The sequence below is a fragment of the Rattus rattus genome, chromosome 3 (genome assembly GCF_011064425.1).
Source record: "Rattus rattus isolate New Zealand chromosome 3, Rrattus_CSIRO_v1, whole genome shotgun sequence".
Lineage (NCBI taxonomy): Eukaryota > Metazoa > Chordata > Mammalia > Rodentia > Muridae > Rattus > Rattus rattus.
In genome coordinates this window covers 23,004,660-23,026,046 of record NC_046156.1, presented here as the reverse complement: position 1 = coordinate 23,026,046, position 21,387 = coordinate 23,004,660, and the positions used below count along the sequence as shown (strand labels likewise).

Sequence of the window (21,387 nt, the reverse complement as noted above, 5' to 3'; positions counted from 1 at the left end):
TTTGAGATGTCTAAACTGTCTTTGGCAGTCTATACATAACCTTATTCTTCGTGAAGTAGATGTAAAATGGTCGCATCCTGTTTTATAGAGATGGAACTGAAGTGTAGGGAGGTTCCCTTCTCTAAATCACAGTTATAAGTCAGGATTGGAAACAGAGCTTAGCTTCATACCTATGTCTCTGATGGTCCAACCTGCTGCACCAGATGGCTGGATGCTGCTTTCAGCCCATCTCCAGCCTCCATGAGGTATATGCTTTCCTAGTACTCTAGTTCTAAAAAAACATTAAGGTCCTAGGGGAGAATACTGTGAAAATATATTCCTTTTCTCAGAATATGTGTGACCTAAAAGTGGTTGTTTGTCCTCAGGAATGCCCCTCTCCTAGGGGCTTATTTCCATGGCATTGCAGATGTTTGCTGAGTGGAGCTTTATGCCTTGGGCATGGCAAAGAGGGGTGGGTGAAAGGTCACCACCTCACCTTCAGGGATGGGGATTGTATGTGACGCTTTCCTGCCCTTCAAATTCTTTCATTTACACACATGAAAATGAGCCATTTCCCCCAGAGCAATCCTCCACCAGCCATGCCACAATAAACACAGATAAATTCATTTCCAGGATCCAAATAAAAACACTTGCAGCTAGAAGAGGAATATGGAAAATAATATGAAGCACGGGGAGTGTGTGCACATGTGTGTATGCACTGCCTTACATATGTCCACATGAATATGAACATACATGCAAAATGTAAACAAGCATTTCAAGAAAGGATTAGGAAAGTAATTTCTAGGAAGCTATATTACAATAATACCGAATTGAAATCTTTATTTTTATAAGGGGTTGAGAAGGATAAAGTATATGTAATTCCTGAGAGCAAAGTGAGATGCATGAGTTTGTACTTGAATACATTTTACCCATGTTAGGATTAGTGACTGTCAAGGTGATGGTATTGATAAGGATGGAGAGATAATGTCATGAGGAGTGCACAGGGGCAAAAATTCTACCCTCCTCTTTTTTTTAGCACTAGTCTGAAAAGATAACTGTCTTTGATTAGTATTGTGAAAAGATAACTGTCTTTGATTAGTATTGTGAAACTTACACTGCTTTCAGCCATCGACTGGCAGCTAGAGCTGCCCTTCTAGGTAGGTGGTGTCTGAAAAGCTATGATCTCAGATGTTTGGAAAGTCCTAACACCTACACTGCTTTGGCCAAGATGGATATTATTTGAAATTTCATCACAGTGACTCATTTTTCTATTGTTAAGAAACTACATTGTCTTTTAAAATAAAGATGGTCTCTTGGTAGGGATGGCATATTCAGCTAATATTAGCTCTCTGTATTTTGTCCTAAATTGGCTTATTAAATATGTTTAATCAAGCAGATACATGAGAACTGGGTTCTGAGGCAAGGAGGCTTCCCGATGTGGAAACAATAGAACCTTAAAATATTTTGGGATTGAGAAAACCCATGGGATAAGTAGAATATTAATGAGCATCTCTTAACTGAGAACCATCAAGGTGGCATAAGTGACATATTTAATAAGAAGAAAGAAGTTTAAATTGGACATATTTAGGGCTAAATGCGTGGTGTGACATCATTCTTTTTTGTTCTCTTTAATTCTAGTCTTGCTATAAATTTTAGAATACTGAGACCTTGTGACATCATTTTTTGTTCTCTTTAATTCTAGTCTTGTTATAGATTTTAGAATACTGAGACCTTGTAAGGATGCTTTATCTTAATTTCAGCAATGAGCTCAAAACAAGTTTTCTCTGTACTCAGGGCAGGGATTATAAACTGATTTGGTGTTTGCTTTGATGTATGGATTCCAAGATTGACTCCATACAAATGGACTCATCAGCACAGATTTTAGATATTATCCTCAAGGTTTCAGCTGATTGTTGCAAAGATCATTATAGTGGCTAGTTAACAACAAAAGAGTTGTCTATACTTTTCATGAAGACTAACCGTTTAAAGAGTCTAGAGGAATCCGTAAGTGAAGGAAAGTTCTAGAAGATCGTATTACCTGCTGAATCATTTCCAGTCCACTCTTTCCCATCTGCCAATGTTTAAATTTCTCTAGAGCTTCATCCACAGACATTTCCCCATTCTTGACTCTCTCCTGCAGGAGGATAAGTTCTTCCTGTCCAGTGGTCAGATAGCCCCTTGTAGTAGGGAAGGTTGGGCCTTCCATCCGAGTTTTGTCTAAGATACAAGAAGAGAATGGGATGGTATTTTAGTTGTTGTTGTTAAAAAAGAGAATGTTTTAGTAGGACATTAACATTTGAACTACTGTGACCAAAATCATTCCACATGATACATCATTAGATTTTCTTGCTCTTAAATGATACTCACAGTCAAGTCATAAGCTAGTGTGAAATTTTTGTTTCACTATTTTTGAGAGAAGTTTTCACTGTGTAACCCAAGATGACCACATACTGAAGATCTTCCTGCCTCAGCTTCCAACCTACTGAGATCTCAGGTCTGTGACAGGCTTAGACAGTACAAAACTTGCAATGTATTCCAACTGTATTATGGGTACAAGAATAATTTTATCACTGTAAAAGATTAGGGCTAAGTAAAAGTGATGTGCTTTTATAGGGAATGTCATTTCCTCGCCCCGTTTTGTGTGTGTGTGTGAGGATTAAAATGAGATCCTGTGGGTGGGGATTCCATGGGCCTGACTCCTTTTCCCAAAGGGAACCAGAGCAAAAGACAGTAGCTGCACTTTGAGTTAAGTGACTGTCAGGGACCTGTGTCCCAGCAAAGTTCATTAGCACAGATACCAGTGAACTCAGCTAATGGAAAGTTTCCCTGTGATCATCAGCACGCAGATCATTTAAGAAAGCAACCTAAGACTGCATGTAGGTATAGTAGCTTTTCTCCAGAGGAAGAACTCCTATCATCCCATCTACCCAAGAGCCCATGCTGCAGTGACATAATGTTATCGTGTGAAGGAAGCTATTGTCTGAATTATATTTAACCTCTAGGGGTCGAAGACCTGTGCAGATCCCAATATCTGACACCTCACAGCAGATATCTACCACAATAGTAAAGCCTCATAGACCCAAAATGGCTCAGCAGAGCACAGGTGCCTCTGGAGCACAGCTCTTGCACTGTTTTTGCACATTTGTCAGGAGACAAATTATACCACAAGAACTACAAAGTAGGGGTGGGGAGGATATCTAGGAATACATTTAAGGAGCTACGAGACCCATGCAAATGAAAATTACAAAACTTCCAATATAAATCACAGAGAAAACATTACAGCATAGAAAAATCCATGATTGTTCATGGATTGGAAGAGAGAATACCCATACAATCAGAACAATCTTCAGGTTCAATAGAGTAACTTCCCTCCCAGAACTAGAAGAAAATGCTAAAATTCATATAAAAGCAGACTCCAAAGCCCAATTGGAAGTCATCATGTTAAATAAACTAAGGCATAGCATGGAAAAACATCTGTATGTTCCCCCCTATGTGAAAATGTTTTGGAAGATAGAATTCACAGAACTACCTGCTGGGAAATAATGGAGAGAGGAGGGACAAGAGGAAGTTGATGAATGGGTGTATAGCTAGAGAGAAGTAACAAATCCTAGTGTTCTACAGAACAGTGCAGGCATGAATATAGCATACAATAACCTATTATGTACTTTATGAACAGCAGAAGGAGAGGAGGATGAAGCTTCCACACAAAGCAATAACGAAACAGAAACATTAATTCCCCTGGTTTGATCAGAACATAGTATATATACAGACTGAAATATCACACTGTTCCAAAAATGACTCTAAATATTTTAAGTATTTAAGGAGGAGTAACTACTTTCTTTGCACCATAATGAACTATCTATCTATCTCTATGTATCTATATCTATATCCACGTCTATCTATCTATATCTATCTATCTATCTATCTATCTATCTATCTATCTATCTATCTATCTATCTAATTCTCATACTGTTTCCACATAAATTTCTAAAGGTAACAAAACAAATTATGATAAAGACATTATGTGGACCAATGACTTAGTCTAGGATCTGCCACATATAAAATATTGATGATAGTAATATTAAACATTTGTTGAAGAAACACCATCTCTAGTTTTGAGAAAAGAGATCACAGTTAAAAAAAAAAAGTCTAAATGTCATCAAAGACTTGGGGTCATTTGAAACCTTATCTCCAGAAGATGGAAATAAATACCTTTTCATTTTGTAATGAAATGCTTTCTTTTGAAATGTTTTATTAGGAGGTTATTATGTATTCTTTGTGTTCCACAGAACAGGAAGGCCCCGGGTCTTACGTGATTGCTAATGGAACACTGGAAGCTGGCATGAGAAAAGGCAGGTGGAGTAGGGAGCCGACTGGCACAACACAGGCAAATTCATTTGCCCACTGTGGTATTCAAAGACATAAGTAGACTCGCATGTCTTTGAGGAGACTAGGGCAACTCCAGACCACCTCAATCCCTGTCACCAAGTAACAACACACTTGTGCAACCTGCCTTGCCTTACCCCTCATCTGAGCTTGGACCTTCTTGTTTATGTACTTCTATTTAATCTAACATACTCATTGTAATGTCTCAGGGGAAGCATGTTCTTAACAGGTTGTTACTTCAGAATATGCCCAGTGCAGAAGGATGGAAAACTACCCTGTTCAGCTAGAATTTGGTTACCTAGCCCTGGGTGGGGGGATCTTTGTCAAGAAAGGAAGAAACTGGACAAACATGAAATCATAACATAAAAGATTGAGAGATGGCAGAGGGGTGCTCTTGTCTATACTGTGGGCACTGATGGAATTCAAAATGATTTCTCTGGAAGGAAGGTATTTTAAGCTCTAGGTACTACCTTTAGTTGTCTGAAGGGTGCTAACCCTAGTTGTGTGGACTGACCCCTAATGTCCATTTCAGTTCTGAGGAAGCCTCTCACAGTAAGTCCAGGACCAGAGACACTAGAAGACTTTTTTTCTGGAAGGTTTCCTTGCATCTAAACAGTGTCCATGACAGACATTCTGGCTTCCTGTAAGGACTTCCTTGACTTTTCAGAAGTTTACTGCTCCAGAACTAACAAGATGTCATCAGGTTAGAATTCCAGGAGAAATGGAGACTGAAAGCCAGCCTGAGCGCTGACTGGTTGAGCAGCCAAAAGCACAAGGAGCCTTTGAGATCTTGTTTCTTCTACCACTTGATATTTATCAGCTTCCTCACAAGCTCAGTTCCTGAGGTGCAGTTTCCTGTAGTGCTTAGTGCCACCCTGCTAGAGCAAGAGGGCAGCATCGTCCTTAGAAGCTATACCGCTTAACCATTGCTTTACTTCTGACATCCTAGCCCAGAACCCATTTTTATCTCAAGTAACCCATGCAGCTAATTTTCTGTATCCGTGAAGGAACCTCCAGCAAGCTATCCCCAGAGAAGAGCCAACTGAAAATTCGCTTCATATGTAGGCTTCACTGAATTACATACTGCATCTGGCAGGTGTCAAGATGACCCACTGGGTAAAGGTGCCTAGTACCAAGCCTTGAGGCAGGAGTCTGGTCCTGAGACGATGGACTCTGCAGAGTTGTCCTCTGGCTATACTTGCACTATGCCACTCCTCCAATCCATACAAAGTAGTAAAAAACTGAATCCTTCTTAGTACGTTTTGTTTCAAGTACCCTACCCAATTTCAAATTCTTCACTTTTAAATTGTAAACAAGATGACTTTCAGGTTAGAAAGAAGCATGCATTGTTCCTTCATAATTACATAAACACAACAGAAAGAATCAAATGGAGAGGGGAGGGGAGGAAGGGGAGGGGAGGAACGGGGAGGAGGAGGAGGGAGAGGGAGAGAGAGAGAGAGAGGGAGAGAGGGAGAGGGAGAGGGAGAGGGAGAGGGAGAGGCAGAGGGAGAGGGAGAGGAGGGGAGATCGAGAGAGCGATTGATTCCAGTCTCAAGTCCTAGTGGTGAGCCGCTGTGGACAAGCTAATTCCCCACATGCCTACTTTCTCTGCTTTCTCTTCTCATGAGCACCTGCCCTGATAAATTATTATTCGGTGGGACAAACTCCAAACGAAAGCTACCTGGAAACGTCACTACCTCCTCCTTCAAGGCAGGCTCATGATTCTAAACGTAGGGCCTATACATTTTGGCAATGCTGGCAGGTGGGTTTCGTCACACCCAGCTTCCCACTTAACAGAGGTGGTAATGGCAGCTCTTGCTCCTCTCCCACCTTTATGTTTCTGTTTACGTTGAGAAAGTTAGTATTCTCGTTATGTAATTTTCATCAAGAAGATTGTCACCCTACTAGCTGCATGTTTGAAACCCTTGGTCATACGATGTAAAAGCCCGAAGACGGACTAATGGCTTAGTTCCTTTTAATTTCTCCTTTTAGAATCCTTTCATTTGATTTGAATGCTGTTCACAGAAGCAACAAATAATCTATTATGTGAATATTTGAATGTGCGGAAGAGGTCAGAAAGCATTGAGCTGAAATTCTGTTGATGAGTGACTGGCTAGAATATGTTTGACTAAAACTTTGGAATGAAAAAAAAACTGAATAAGGCTTGCTATTATATAACAAGGCCAATGTGAACGATTTGCTTGATAAATACCATGCAGTTACAAAGAACATAATAAAAGGGATGACTGCCCCACGCAAGAGCTTACACTTCAGAGACAAATAAGAATGCAGGATAAAAAGTAAGCACAGAAGGGAAAATTAATACAAATTAAAAGATGAATATGGGGAAGAGACTTTTTTCTCTCAACCTACAACTTTCTATAAAGATACTATACTGATTTTACAATAAAAAATACTGTTTTTTCCAACTCTGCTTCCACCATGGAACATGTTACTATCTTTGTCCTTGTAGGATATGCACTAGAGTAGGAACTATACCCATACTGTAAAGACCATTCCAGTTCATTTTTATCTATTCTTTTCTCTCCTGTTCCATGTTCCCCTCCCCCTCCCCCTTCCCCTTTCCCCTTCTGTCTTTCTCTCCTCATTTTATTTTCTCTTCCCCTCCCTTTCTTTCTTTTCTGTGCATGTGTACATACACCAGAGCTCATACATGTGAAGGCCAGAGGCCAATTGCTCAGGTCTCTTTCTCAATTATTCTATACCTTATTTTTTGAAGCAGTGTCTCCAATTATTCTATACCTTATTTTTTGAAGCAGTGTCTCTTGCTGGATCTAGAATTCTCTATTTGGCTTAGATCATCTGGCTAGCAAGCCCCATGGATCTGCCTGTCTCTGTGCCCTTAGCTCTATCTCCAGCCCTGGCATCACAGATGAGCCTCTCTGTCCTGCCTTTTAAGTGTGTGTCAGGCATCAATACTCAAAATAAGCACAATACCAACCAAGCAATCTCCATAGCCATTTCCTTTCATAGTAAAAAGATTAAAGCATGTTGTATAATATGTTCAAAACAAATTAATCTGTAACATTGGAAAGAACTCCTTGGTAATAGGACTTAATCGGTGGCTAGATGTGAGCCTGGCTGTGTTTTGTTAATGACCCTGAGAACTGGTAGGCAACTAGACCATGATCCACAGGGCAAGTTGAGCAACATCTGGACTAGAGACTTATTTATAAACTCTAAATAGAGCCTTCAGATCTCCTTAACTTAAGGGCTGCATATATATCTTCACTTCATTTGTCTATTGGCTTTAAGTTCCATTTTCTCCTAGTACCTGGAAAACACAAGAGCACTAAGAACTGACATGATTCTCATTTACTAGTAGACCCCTCCAAAATAAATACTGTGAGTGTCTCGGTGCTTCTTCATGTTTAGTGTTCATTCCCTCCGCTGTTTTCTTGATTTAGGATTATACTCATGTGTACATACTGTTCTTTTCTCTTTGTCTCACAACCCAAGAATCTTATGTTGTTGTTCTGCAAACATATTTAATGACAGCACTCAGTCCCAAAGTCTAAGTAGTCAGCAAGGTATCTATCCATTCTACTCTCGGGTGCTATTTGTTTTCTGTTTGTACAATCATGCATCACCAGCACTGCTCCCATAGGTCTCCTTGCCTGCACTGTTGTTTATTTTGTAGTGACAGATTCTGAGCATATGATTTCTGAGTATAAACATGTTTAAAGTTCTGAATCCTTTTTGCCATTCACATTTTCCTGGAACTGTTATGTCACTCTTAGCAGTGTGAATGTGCCTTTCCTGTTACACTTTTGACTGTATTATATTGCTTAATTTAAAACAAAAGCAAAAACAAAACAAGAACACCCCCTGGGCCCTCCTTGTTACTAGGCCTCTTTGGGTCTGTGGTTTGTAGCACGATTATCCGGTCCTTTATGCCTCATATCCACTTATGAGTGAGTACATACCATGTTTGTCTTTCTGGGTTTTGGTTACCTCACTCAGGATGATCTTTCCTAGTTCCATCCATTTACCAGCATTTCATCATGTCTTGTTTTTAATGACTGAGTAATACTCCATTGTATAACTACTACATTTTTAAAAATTCATTCTTCAGTTGAGGGACACGTAGGTTGTTTCCAGTTTCTGGCTATTACTAATAAAGCTGCTATGAACACATCTCCCTGAGAAGGATAAATAGATTAGACACTGGGAAAGCTGAAGGATGGAGGGAAATGAGTGGGGAAGGGACTAAGGATGTGTACAGAGGGGATGAACTGGAGGAGGATTTTGGGAGAAGAGTACTGAGAGAAAAAAAATGGATTTGGGGGTGGTGCATTTATGGGAGGAACTACAAACCTGGGACAATGGAAACTCCCAGGAGTCTATTTGGGTGACCCTTGATAAGACTCCTAGCTTTGATTGAGAAATTGTGTGTGAACACTGAAGATCTATTCCCCAATTGGTTCTTCATCGATCAATAAAGATGTTAGCAGCCAATGGATGGGAAGAAGAGGTGGGAATTCCAGGTTCCCACAGGCAGGCTACTAGATTCAGGAGGTGGAAAGGGATATCACCTTGCTTTGAAGGGAGAGAGAAACACCAGCCATATGAGATCTCAGGTGGAGTGATCATTGGCTGCTTCTCAGACTGGGTCTGGGGTAGCAGGTGAGAGATTAGAAACACAACTAAGCTGAGGGCAGCTTTAGAAGTATTTAGTCAGGAGTACTGGAGGGAAGGGCACGCTGGCTGTGGGAGGCTTAGAAATGCCCAGCTATTGAGCTAAAAAGCATATTAAAATAAGCTAATGTGTATGTGTACTGCATCCATGGATCCAGGGGAACCAAGGTGGTGGCTGGTAGCACAGTCTACCTGGAGCTTAAGTAGGGTAGTCAAACCTACATACTACCCCTAGGAATGGGGGCTGTGGAGCCTGAACAGGCCATCTCTTGGAACCAAGCAAGTCTTCTTCCAATGAAGGGACTGGGCACCAATCCAGCCACAAAACCTTAGACCCACAATTTGTCCTGCCTAAAAGATATGCAATGGTAAAAATATGGAGCAGAAATGAGAAAAGGTTCAACCATTGACTGGCCCAGCTTGAAACCCATCCCATAAGAGGGAGCCAACCCTGGCACTATTAGTGATATTCTGCTATCCTTGCAGACAGGAGCCTAGCATAACTGTCACCCAAGAGGTTTCACCCAACAACCAATGGAAATTGATGTTGAGACCCACAGTTGAACATTAAGTGGAGCTTGGGGAATCTTGTGGAAGATGGGGAGAAAGGATTGAAGAAGCCAGAGGGGTCAAGGACACCATATTAAAAACTACAGTATCAAATAACCTGGGCCCATAGGGGTTCACAGAAATTGAACTGCCAACCAGAGAGCGTGCATGGGATAGACCTAGTCCCCCTGCACATATGTAACAGTTGTGAAACTGGGTCTTCATTAGGGACGCCAAAAGCGGGAGCAGGCACTATCTCTGACTACATTGCCTTCTTTGGATCCCTTTTACCCAACTAGGTTCCTTCTGCCTCTGTTCTAAACTTTGCCTCCCTATTCCCTGCCAAGGGTATTCTTGTTCCCCTTTTAAAGAAGGAGTGAGGCATTCGCATTTTGGTCATCCGTCTTGAGTTTCATGTGTTCTGTGCATCTAGGGTAATTCAAGCATTTGGGCTAATAGCCACTTATCAATGAGCGCATAACATGTGTGTCTTTCTGTGATTGAGTTACCCCACTCAGGATGATATTTTCCAGTTACATCCATTTGCCTATGAATTTCATAAAGTCATTGTTTTTGATAGCTGAGTAATATTCCATTGTGTAGATGTACCACATGTTATGTATCCATTCTTCTGTTGAAGGGCATCTGGGTTCTCTCCAGCTTCTGGTTATTATAAATAAGGCTGCTATGAACATAGTGGAGCATGTGTCTTTGTTATATGTTGGGGCATCTTTTGGGTATATACCCAAGAGAGGTATAGTTGGGTCCTCAGGCAGTTCAATGTCCAATTTTCTGAGGAACCTCCAGACTGATTTCCAGAATGGTTGAACCAGTCTGCAATCCCACCAACAATGGAGGAGTGTTCCTCTTTCTCCACATCCTCACCAGCATCTGCTGTCACCTGAGTTTTTGATCTGTGCAGGCTAACAGGAACCAGATGTAGATCTCTCCTGAGAGACACAACCAGAATACAGCAAATACAGAGGCGAATGCCAGCAGCAACCCACTGAACTGAGAACAGGACCCCAGTTGAAGGAATCAGAGAAAGGACTTAAAGAGCTTGAAGGGGCTCGAGACCCCATATGAACAACAATGCCAAGCAACCAGAGCTTCCAGGGACTAAGCCACTACCCAAAGACTACACATGGACTGACCCTGGGCTTCAACCTCATAGGTAGCAATGAATAGCCTAGTAAGAGCACCAGTGGAAGGGGAAGCCCTTGGTCCTGCCAGGACTGAACTCCCAGTGAACGTGATTGTTGGGGGCAGGGGGGTAATTGGGGGAGGATGGGGAGGGGAACACCCATAGAGAAGGGGAGGGGGAGGGTTTGGGGGATGTTGGCCCGGAAACTGGGAAAGGGAATAACAATCAAAATGTAAATAAGAAATACCCAAGTTAATAAAGATGAAAAAAAAAAAAAGGAAGAAGATATGCATAGTCTTAACTGCAACTCAATAAGACAAGACTGGTTGATATCCATGGGAGGCTTCTCCTTTTCTAATTCTCAATAGAAATTTTATTTTAAGTGATATGCTATGAGAATAACTAGAATTTTCCGTAAAAAAGAGGGGATGCTGATAATGAGCCTCTTTATTTTATTCCTAACTAACCTCAGTAGGAAACTAGAAATTTATTTCCATTTATTTTTGAGAAATTATTATTCATTTTTATAAATATCAAAAGCATACATGTTAAAATAATAAAGGTATATATGTATCATCAACCAAGATTGTTATGTATTTCTTAATGAAATAACTGATATATTAGTATTTCTATATGGAATGTTATAGAACTCTTTTACTTAGATTTGAAATTATTAACTGCTAAAATTTATCCTATAACATTACACAACATTAACATTTCCTAATTGTCCAGTAGTATTTAAATTTTTATTTTAATACCTCATTTGATGTAATTTTCTTAATGTATTTTTCCTAAGATAGTGCTATGTTTTTATATGGAAAGAATCTCCCTGATAGTACATTATTACATTCTCCTGTTTTGCAACTTGTTTTCTGTCTCTCTCTTCCTTCCTTTCTCTTTTTCTTTTTCTTCCATTCTTCTCTTCCCTCTCTCTCTTCCTTCTTTTTTCTATGATTTCCTTGCTGATGTCTCCTCTCCATTGTATTTGCCATAGGCTTTGCTAATTGCCTTTAAAAAGTGAACACACACACTGTATGTGACAGTTAACTTTAATTGTCAACTCAGCACAACCTCCAGTCACCCGGGAAGCCTCTCAGGGAGGGATTATCTAGATCAGGTTGGCCTGTAGGGGTGTCTGTGGGGGCTAGGTCTTGATTGTTGATTGATGTGGGAAGACCTCCACATACTGTGGGTAGCACCTTTCCCTGTGGAATCACAGACAGTACAGGGGATGCTGAGTGCCAGGAGATAGGAATGGCTTGGTTTCTTCTGCTTTTGATTGTCAATGTGGTGGAGTTACCTGCTGCAACTTCCTGCTTCTAGACTTCACTACATTGATGGAGTGTCACTAGGAATTCTGAGCTAAAAAACAAAAACAAACAAACAAAACAAACAAACAAACAAAACAAACAAACAAACAAAACAAAAACAAAAAAAACAAAAAACAAACAAACAAAAAACCACAAAAAACCAGTCTCCCTAGGATACTTTTTTTTCCAGGATATTTTAACATAGCAACAGAAATGAAACTGGGACATTTTGTATATTTGCAAATACTGATTTTTTTCCCCTTCAAATTAGTTATTCCAGAGTTTCATACATTATGTTTTGATCTATTTATACACCCAACCCTTTCCAGATCCCAGTCAACTTCATATCTTTTTTTTGTTAAACCTATAAGACCATTATGTGTTGTCAAGTTATTCTTGATTATGTGGCCTTTCATCTGAGTGTGGCCAACCTACCAGGGGCTCCATTCTTAGAGAAAACACTCTTTCCTGCTCCCAGCGCCTAACAATTGTCAATAGCTCCACACCATGAATGGGACTGCACTCTCTCCTCCCCTCTCCATACTGGGAGTTGGTTGGCTCTGGCTTGCCTAACTTTTGTGTTGCAGTCACGACTGCCAGGAGTTCATAAGTACAGTTGTCCTGCTGTGTCCCCAAGGCACTGCTTCCTTGTTGTCACACACATCCTTTGGCTCTTACTCTTTCAAATTCTACGTTTCATTTTCAACTTTTACTCTTAGTTCATTAGCTTTCATCCAATTTCATGCTTTTATAGTTGAATATCGAGTTTTTTAAGAGTGAAAGATTTTTGAGACTGTGTAACTAGCTTTGTTCATAGACATATGTAATATGTGTGATTTCTAAGTATTCAGTTGTATTTTATTTTTTTTCTTTGTCTTAAATACAAATGTCAAAATTTTCTTCAGTTGCTTTCATTTATAACCATGTTATTCATTTAAAAATATTTTGCTGATAACAAAATAGCTAAATACTGAATCATACCTTTATTGACGATTTTGTTAGTAAGCACATAGAGAATATTAGAAACAGAATTTATAAAACTCAGTCTTATATTACCCTAATATTTTATCTATTTCTGTCTTTTTTGACTTTTTAAAAAGTGTCCTTATTGAATATTCACAGAATTTAAAAATTTATATGACTATGATTATTTGTCTTTTTTGTATTGCTAGATTTTATTAAAATATTTTTGATACTTTTATAATAATTTTATTATGGATTAAAAGGGGTTGAATTCTGGTTTGGAGAATACAGGGTAGAAGAAGGAACAATGGGACAGATAAATAATACTGAAAACTTTTCGAAAAAGTCACAAGGAAACCTAGTACCATAAAAGCTCCCTAAACTATGTATGAACACATAAAAATTCAAATGGAGTTATTTTATAATGATGAAATAGACCCCTAGTAGGTATCTACGGCTAACACTCACACACACACAAAATTCTAGTATCATGAATGGGTCTCTTCTTTTTTTGAATAGCCAAAAACATTACAGGCCATCACTAATATTCTTGATTACCCTCCAATACTTGATGGTAAGACCCTATTACTGAAGATACCACACTTTCTTCTGGAACCAGCAGGACAGCCGCACAAGGTTAATTATGACAGCATGTACAATCCTGTGCAAGCTCAAGCAGACCAAGCTTCACCAGGGAGGTGGTGCTAGCTCTCTGTAACAGTAAAGCCCTAGAAGCCAACCAGGTACCAGTGGAAAGCCACAAGCTCAAGAATAGTTGGGTAGCACAAATTTTTCTGGGAAATGGGGGGAAAATGATACAAAGTCAGGTGAGTATGGAAGTACAAGTTGTATATGGGATGAGTTGGGAGAGGGAGGGTGAATATGATCAAAACATGTATGAAATTCTCAAAAAAAACCCTAATAAAAATATATAAAAGATGTCTGATGTCTTCCTTGATTGCTCTCCACTGTACGTTCGTCTCTCTCTAAACCCTGAACTTCCAGGATTGCCTAGTCACTCACCATTGAGCTTAAGAGGTCCACTTGCCTCTAGTTTCTCAGCCCTGGGATTGTAGGTGTGATCATACTGAACTGGTTCTCATGCTCAGACTCAAGTGTTTTATAGATTGAATAGATTCATTATCTGTTATCAATTTTTTGATACTAAAATCTATTTTAAAGCTTTTCAGTTTAACTGACTATTCATATAGAATATATTTGAGGCAATGATTTCATAGTAACATTGAATTGCTATCTTTTCTAAAATCTTAGACAAGTGAAAATATAAAAATGTTTTATATTTCTTATGAGCTGAACACCTAACTAAATACAAGTTACTTAACTTGCAGTTCCCTCCCCAAATCGTATTCCATTGTATCCAATTTCTAGTACTGAGATTTCTAACTTTTAAAACCTATTTTGATTTTCCCCATTTAGTGAAAATTGATTCTTTTCTCATACCATGTATCTTAATTACAGTTGCCCCCTGTACTCCTCCTAGTCCCTCTCCATCTCCCCAGCCCTGTGGGTCTACTTCCTTTCTGTGTCTCATTAGAAAAGGTTGTGAACAGAAGATCACAACCAAACATGACAAAATAAAAGAGAAATCATCACTTCAAAGTTGGACAAGACAACCCAACGGAAAGAAAAGATTCCCAAGAGTAGGCCTAAGAATCAAACACACTCGTTCATGCACTCAGAAGTCCCATAAAAATACTAAGTTGAAAGGTACAACGTATATGCAGAGGACCTGGTGCAGACTGTGTATAATCTTTCTTTTTTAAATGATCCTTTGGAAATTTTGTACATTATCCAGTCTGGTGGCACTCCATCTCTCTGTCATGTCTGTCTTGTTTTGTTTTTCCTTTACAAAGCATTATAAAAAGATCTGTGTAAAATCTTTCTCAAATATCCCGGGGTTACTCTTTATCTTCATAGTTAAAAGATTTGCTGTGATGTGTCTAAAGCTAGATGCTTTCCCTAGATCACAGCAGTACAAGCCATTTGAGTCTCCTTCCTGCCACATCATGTAAGTCCGTGGTTATGCATTTTAGCCTACCTAGAAAACACCCATCACACACAGGTCAGACCTCTCTTTTCCATGTTTTCTTCTTAGTTTCTATTGTGAAAAAAAAAAAAAACTTTCTTAGTACATTCTCTACTAAACAATGGAGTTTTCAGGTTCAGTCCCTTTGCTGTGAGCAAACAGAGTTCGGCTTTCTATTGAAATACCAGCTTTTTAATGTTTTATAATTTGTTCTCATCACACAATGCCTTTCTTTTTTTCTTTTTTCTTTCTTTCTTTTTTTTTTTTTTTTTCTGGAGCTGGGGACTGAACCCAGGGCCTTGCGCTTGCTAGGCAAGCGCTCTACCACTGAGCTAAATCCACAACCCCCTCCTTTCTTTAAAGTCATAATTACTCTCTGTCTGTCCTTCCCTTAAAATGCTGTTAATCCATTTTGTTTCCATCTCAACTTAATCCGGGACTCTGTTGTTGCTATCTATTCAATTTGCATATGACTTCTCCATTTCTGATACACCTCCCCTTTCTCTTCTCCATTCTTACTGATTCTTATCTTCTCTTTCCTCTGCCTCCTCCTCTGCCTTGTCAGGTTGTTGTTCTGTGAGACATGGTGTCCCTGTGTAGCACAGGCTGGAACTTGGCTATGCTATCCAGGTTGATCCTGAACCCATTCACCTTCCAGTTGCCAGGACTGCCAGTGTGTAAAACATCTCTCATTGTTCACCAAGAGACTTAGTGTTTTTCTGTCCTTTGGTTCTATGTCTTGTTCAGGTCATATTTTATTGTCAGGCCTAGGAATGCAGTGGGTTTTGATAGAAGCAGCATAGAAATCAGGACCTCAGGAATAGCAACTTTTCCATGTAGAAAGGGAAAAGATTTGCTGGGCCTACATTCCTGCCTGGGCACATGGGACCTGTGGGATACTTGCTTATCCCTTCTCCCCATCATGTAGCTTACCGGAGAGCTCCAAGGACCTATCAAAGAAACCACATTCTCACACTTCCTCACTGTCCACTGGAGGTCACTTTCTCTATGTATAGGCATAAAAGCTGAAGAGGAGAAGAAGCCTTTGAAAAGAGGAGTAAACTGGGGTGGGGTTTCATAGTGAAGGAGGGCCTGGATGGTTCCTTCTCTGTGGGAACATGGAAGCCTCATTTCATAGACTGCAGGGGTATACTGTTGACATTGGTCTAATCAGTCACCTTAAAAAAAATTGGGACTAGCCCTAGCTTCTTCCAAACTCATTTTTTTTTTTTTAAATTTCTGTCTTTATTATTAGAAAGTTTGTATCTCTTGGGTTTTGCCTTCATTTCTGGCAGAAGTTACATGGTGCACATTAGCAAAGTCCCATTTTAAGGCAAGAAATGAGAAAACATACAAAAAATTTCAGGTATAACTTTAACAAAAAAATACCCTTTGTGAGCAATATGACGAATGGAAATATAAGTTATACTGGAAAAAGCAGCTGAAGCCATTATTCTTTTATGGAGTACAAATGATCACATTTTGACAATTTTCCCTCTTTTCTATTTAATATTTCCAGAATTGGCAAGCACAGCCTGACTGAAATACCACAGGGCTCAGAAGTTGCTTTCCCCCACATAAGAGTAAAACCTTCCACGTTTCTCCAGATCTCCTGCTTAGAGACATTTTATTATTTAACATTTATCAAACTGGCCAGCACTGTGTATTCTGAGAACACAACACTGTGCTCCCTGACTAAACGTTTTCCATGGGCATGCAAACCCTGTCAAAAGACAAGCCTATAGAAATTCTATAGTTTGGACTGAAGCATTGGGCAGACTTTGCCAGGGGTTACAAACAAATTTATAAGTCCAAGGGGGCCAAACACAAATTTACAAAGCAAAGTTTCAGTGAGTGGATATTCAATATACCAAAATAGCTGTCATTATTACAAACAAATATGTTCTTTCAGATCTTTAGTAATGATAAAATGATTCTTGATATATTTTTATTCTATACTTTAGAAAGAATTTTGACTTAATGGAAATATATTATTTACACAGAACATCTACATTTACATACAGGGTGTGAATGGCAAACAAAATTTGGAAGTTCTATAAATAATTCTTATGCTTCATCTAGATCTGGGGGTGCTTGTTGTAGATATTTGATTAGAATGGGCATATCCCTGTAAATTATGGTTTGCCCTGGGTAACAGCAACTGGAAATCCTTCATTTGAGCCATTAATTGAGATGAGCAGATGATGGGTGAGCGCCATGACCAGGGAGGCTGTTTGGTAATGTTTTAGTTCTTTGGGTGCTGTGTTTCTTCCTTGCAGTCAAAGAGGAGTGGGGAGAGTGAGTAAAGTGGAGTTGGTCTTGGTAGAAAAAGCTCAAGAGAAACAACACAGTTAGGAACCATGGGCAATCTGGAAGCTGAGAATATAATATAGTTTTGTAAAGTTCATGTCCTTGAGGAAGGTTCTTCATGCACTTCTCGTGAGTTCTGAGGATGTCTAGATCATGGTCTAATGGCCTGATAACTGCCAACCTATTTTATAGGATGCTTGATATTTAGCAAACACCCAAATGGTGCAGAAGCTATTCCCTCAGTGAGAATTTTATGAATTCATCAGCCTTCAGAGATCTCTGATTCCAGAACCCTGGCTCACTTCAAATATGCTGACAGGCTCTATTCCCCTGGTTTGTTGCAATGAACATGCCTTTGGCTTCTTCCTGGCTCAGGGTTCGGAAATGGAGCGGAACAGAAGAGCATTATATCTGTGACGTCATTCTTCGGCATTTTCTGATTTCACAACCAACTTGGGAATCTTGACTTTAAAACTGAATTTTGGTGAAAAAAATTTATCTGCGATCCCCAGTCCTTAGCACTTTCCCCTCTTCAAGATGTAAAATTCTAGTCAAAGAATTCCTTTGAGTTCCCACAGAAATGGTGCCAATTAATTTTTTTTTCCTGTTCCTCAGGAAAATTCCTTGGCTCAGCAATAATGTAACTTCCTGGCAACCCCTTGGCAGTTTTGAACTTAAGAGATTCTGAAGTGCTTTCAGTTTCCGTGGGGGAAATAATTGGCTCTTCTGAGTCCTTTTTCTTCCAGGATACAGTAGGAGAAATACATTATTTAACCCCTTTTCAGGTAACCTGTCTAGGTCCCTTAGAAACTCTTAACTCATGAACATTTCACAAAATGTTCTCTCTCCAAAGATATCAGCCCTGGCGGAGTGTCTACTCTCATTCTTACTACGTAATGGAGTCCCAGGAGAGTTGACAAACACCCTGGAACCTGTCAGAAGCAGTGTTTTTCCATGGTCTGGATGATCATAATACCAAAACAGCTTCAAGAAGCACGGCGGACAATTTAATGCCAAATGTCCCTCCCAGGCTCATGCCTTGTTTGCTTGCTCCCAGGTGATGGTGCTAATTTGGGAGGGGATTCCAACTTTACAAAGTACAGAAACTCCAGAGGGAGCAGGGAGCAGGTCACTCTCTCTGCTTCCTGGCAGCCATGACATAAACTACTCTGCTATGCCACCCTTGGCACATGAAGAAATGAGACCTCTGAAACCATGAGTCAGGAGAAAGCCTACTCTCAGGTTGGTTGCTCAGGTATTTTTGTTACAGTCAAGAACATCCTGCCTGACAAAAAAGTCATTTAAATACTCAATAGTTTCATAAAGATCCTTATATTATTATTAATTATTATTTTATTATTTTTCCTCATGCTGAAAACTAACTTTCCTGAAGGTTATAGCCATGAAGGAGATTCTGAAAAAAATTGTTTTTAAGTTCTAATGCTCTCTTACTTTTAGAAATAGCACAGTATTTTGTTCTTTTCTGGTAAATTCTTAATGTCTAAGAGTAAAGAAATATCCTACTGTGACTAATTTAAAATGCTACAAATAAGTTGGATTTAAGAATCAAAATAAAAAGACATCAAATAACATGTGACCTTTTTTTTAGTCCCCAGAGGCCTCTAAAAATGTTTAATGAAAATTGACTTTTGTGGAGCAAATTAGTCAAGAGTCTATGACTAGGTGTACACAATCAATAAATCATGACATTATTGATAAGGTTCATTATATGACTTGTTTCCTTTCACCATTCTCTCTAGCTTTTTATCCCAACACAGGTGAAAATTATTTTTTCTACATACATCGTGGAATATTAATCAATCCTTCTAGGCTTATTGGAAACTCTCAGCTCTTCTTAAATGACTTTCTGTGGGACAGATATTCAGCTTCTGAGAACAGACTTTCCCCAAATTTTTACTATCTTTGATCCCCTATGAAAGAGGACAAATCCTGAAATTTCAAATTCTCACCTTCAGTGCTAACAGAATTGGATTATAACCATAAAGCAGAGAACACTTACCTGGGAGTGGGGCTGTGTTAAACTGTCAAAGACCATACAGACTTTCCTGTACCATCCACACTGTGCCTTTTAAAAGCTTCTATAATTTCCTCAGTTTAGGGACCTTCAGGGGAACATTCTATACCCAACCCCTAATATGGATTCTCTCCTAGTCCCCAAAAGGCTTGTCACTATTGCATCATGCAGATTGCAATGGATTCAACTTTGAAAGTTGTATCGGTATTGTTCAAAAGTCCTGAGTCTCTTCTGAGACTTGAGGCAAGCTCAGCTATGAGCATCTGTAAAAGTCAAAAGGAAGGTTGCTTATGTCTAACATACAATGGCACTTGATTATAAAAGGAGGACAGGGAAGACAACAGGGAAAGCTTAGGCCAATACTGAAACCCAGTAGGAAAAACACTACCCATCTCCACAAAGAGCTCCACGGGGAGCTTGCTGCGACTCGTTCCTATTGATGACTACTCTTAGCACACATGGCCTCTCTCTTGGGATAGATCCTTCATCGGCTACAGGTTCTTTTTGGAAGACGTTCTATACTTTCTGTACATCCAACACCCTTGGTTCTCCATCTCAACCTAGACTTCACCTTCATGTTGTCACACACAGGGGCTCTATGAAGAGACTCTGATTCTGCTACACATTGCCTAACTTCAGTGCTTTTCTGAAACTTCAATACAAACTTCTATGACTCTAACTCTTACAACCTGGCTGCCTGCCACACCAACAACTCTATGTAGATGACGATACTGAGTTTTGCTTCTAGGTCGAGCTATTGCCTGGCCCACTTGGATCATGACGATAGTTGCGAAGTGCATATGTGATTGAATTTTCCTAGGTGGATATTTTCAAGGGAATTCCTTTAGAGACATGCCCTATTCAGGATCTCCTTTTTCTCCCTCCAGATGTTCTCCTTCAAAATGAGTATTTTTAAAATTAGGTTTCAGTTTCAAACTCTGAAGCCTTTGGCAGCTGGGGTCTTACATTAAGGTGTTGCTTCTACTGTACTAGTACAGAGTTGACACCCACTATTTATGCTAGGGATTTCCATAAACCTTTCTGCCCTGTTACTGTAAACCCAGCTAAAGGCAGTGAGTAAAGGTGTATACTTTGCTGCCTTAAATTCATCTGCCAAGCAACTTAGTTCATTGTGTTTGAATTCTGGCTTACCGACGTCTTCAAGACAGGAGTAGCTGCTTTGCCAGAATGTCTCATCAGTGGCACTTTGTTCCATTATTTGCTCCTGCTTAAAACCTTGTGAGCCTGGTCTTTCTGTCTGTATTTCTATCAACATTATGGTCTTCTATACTCCCACCAGAAAGGCTCATTAATCTCCCTCTCTAACACTCCAGGGCTTCTCCAAATTTCAGCTGTAAACCCCTCCACACTTCTTCTTGTTCTAATGAACTATATGGTCAGGTTTATTAGAGCTACCCTCTACTTACACCACCAACTTTTGGTGTTAATTACCTTTCTTGTTCAAAGTGCCCAACAGAAGTAAGTTAAGGGAGAAAGGATTCATCGTTTGCTCATAGTTTGGGAGGGTAGGACCCCCATAGTGAGAAAAGCTCAGATACCAAAGCAGATGGGTTTGGGGCTATGGGAGTTTGCTTCATCTCAGAAAACCAAGAGGTAGGAGAGTTTGTATCAAATATAGGGCTTGTTACAAACCTCAAGGCTCACTCATGTGACTTGCTTCCACCAGCCAGGGCTCACCCTGTTCTGTAGCCTCTGCACAAAAAGCTACAGTGTTAAATCATAGGGAACACCTAACATTTAACCATGGCATGGCTAAAGTACAGGGTTAATGTTAATCATGGATAATTGCCATTTAAAGACAGTGGCTATTTTGCATACAGACTTGCAAGCCGTGTACCTCAGTAATTCATAGAAGAGTCAAGGTTCAGCTTCCTCATGTATTGTGTCCAAGTGCCATGCCACTAATCGTGAGAACCTTCTAAGTACAACTTAGCTGCCGTGAGGAAAGCTACTGAAGTGCTGAGTGATAATCACTGACAATACA

The 21,387-nt window shown here is 39.7% G+C and overlaps 1 protein-coding gene across 2 annotated transcripts in view; it reads right to left on the bottom strand.

Moving 5' to 3' along the window:
* The window catches only part of Bank1 (B cell scaffold protein with ankyrin repeats 1), a 284,609-nt gene that overhangs the window by 11,306 nt on the left and 251,916 nt on the right, over positions 1-21,387 (bottom strand). For both annotated transcript variants that reach the window (XM_032896620.1, XM_032896619.1), the window contains one exon: positions 2,018-2,196. In XM_032896620.1, coding sequence (XP_032752511.1) covers positions 2,018-2,196 — 179 coding nt within the window. The remainder of the gene's footprint in view (positions 1-2,017; positions 2,197-21,387) is intronic.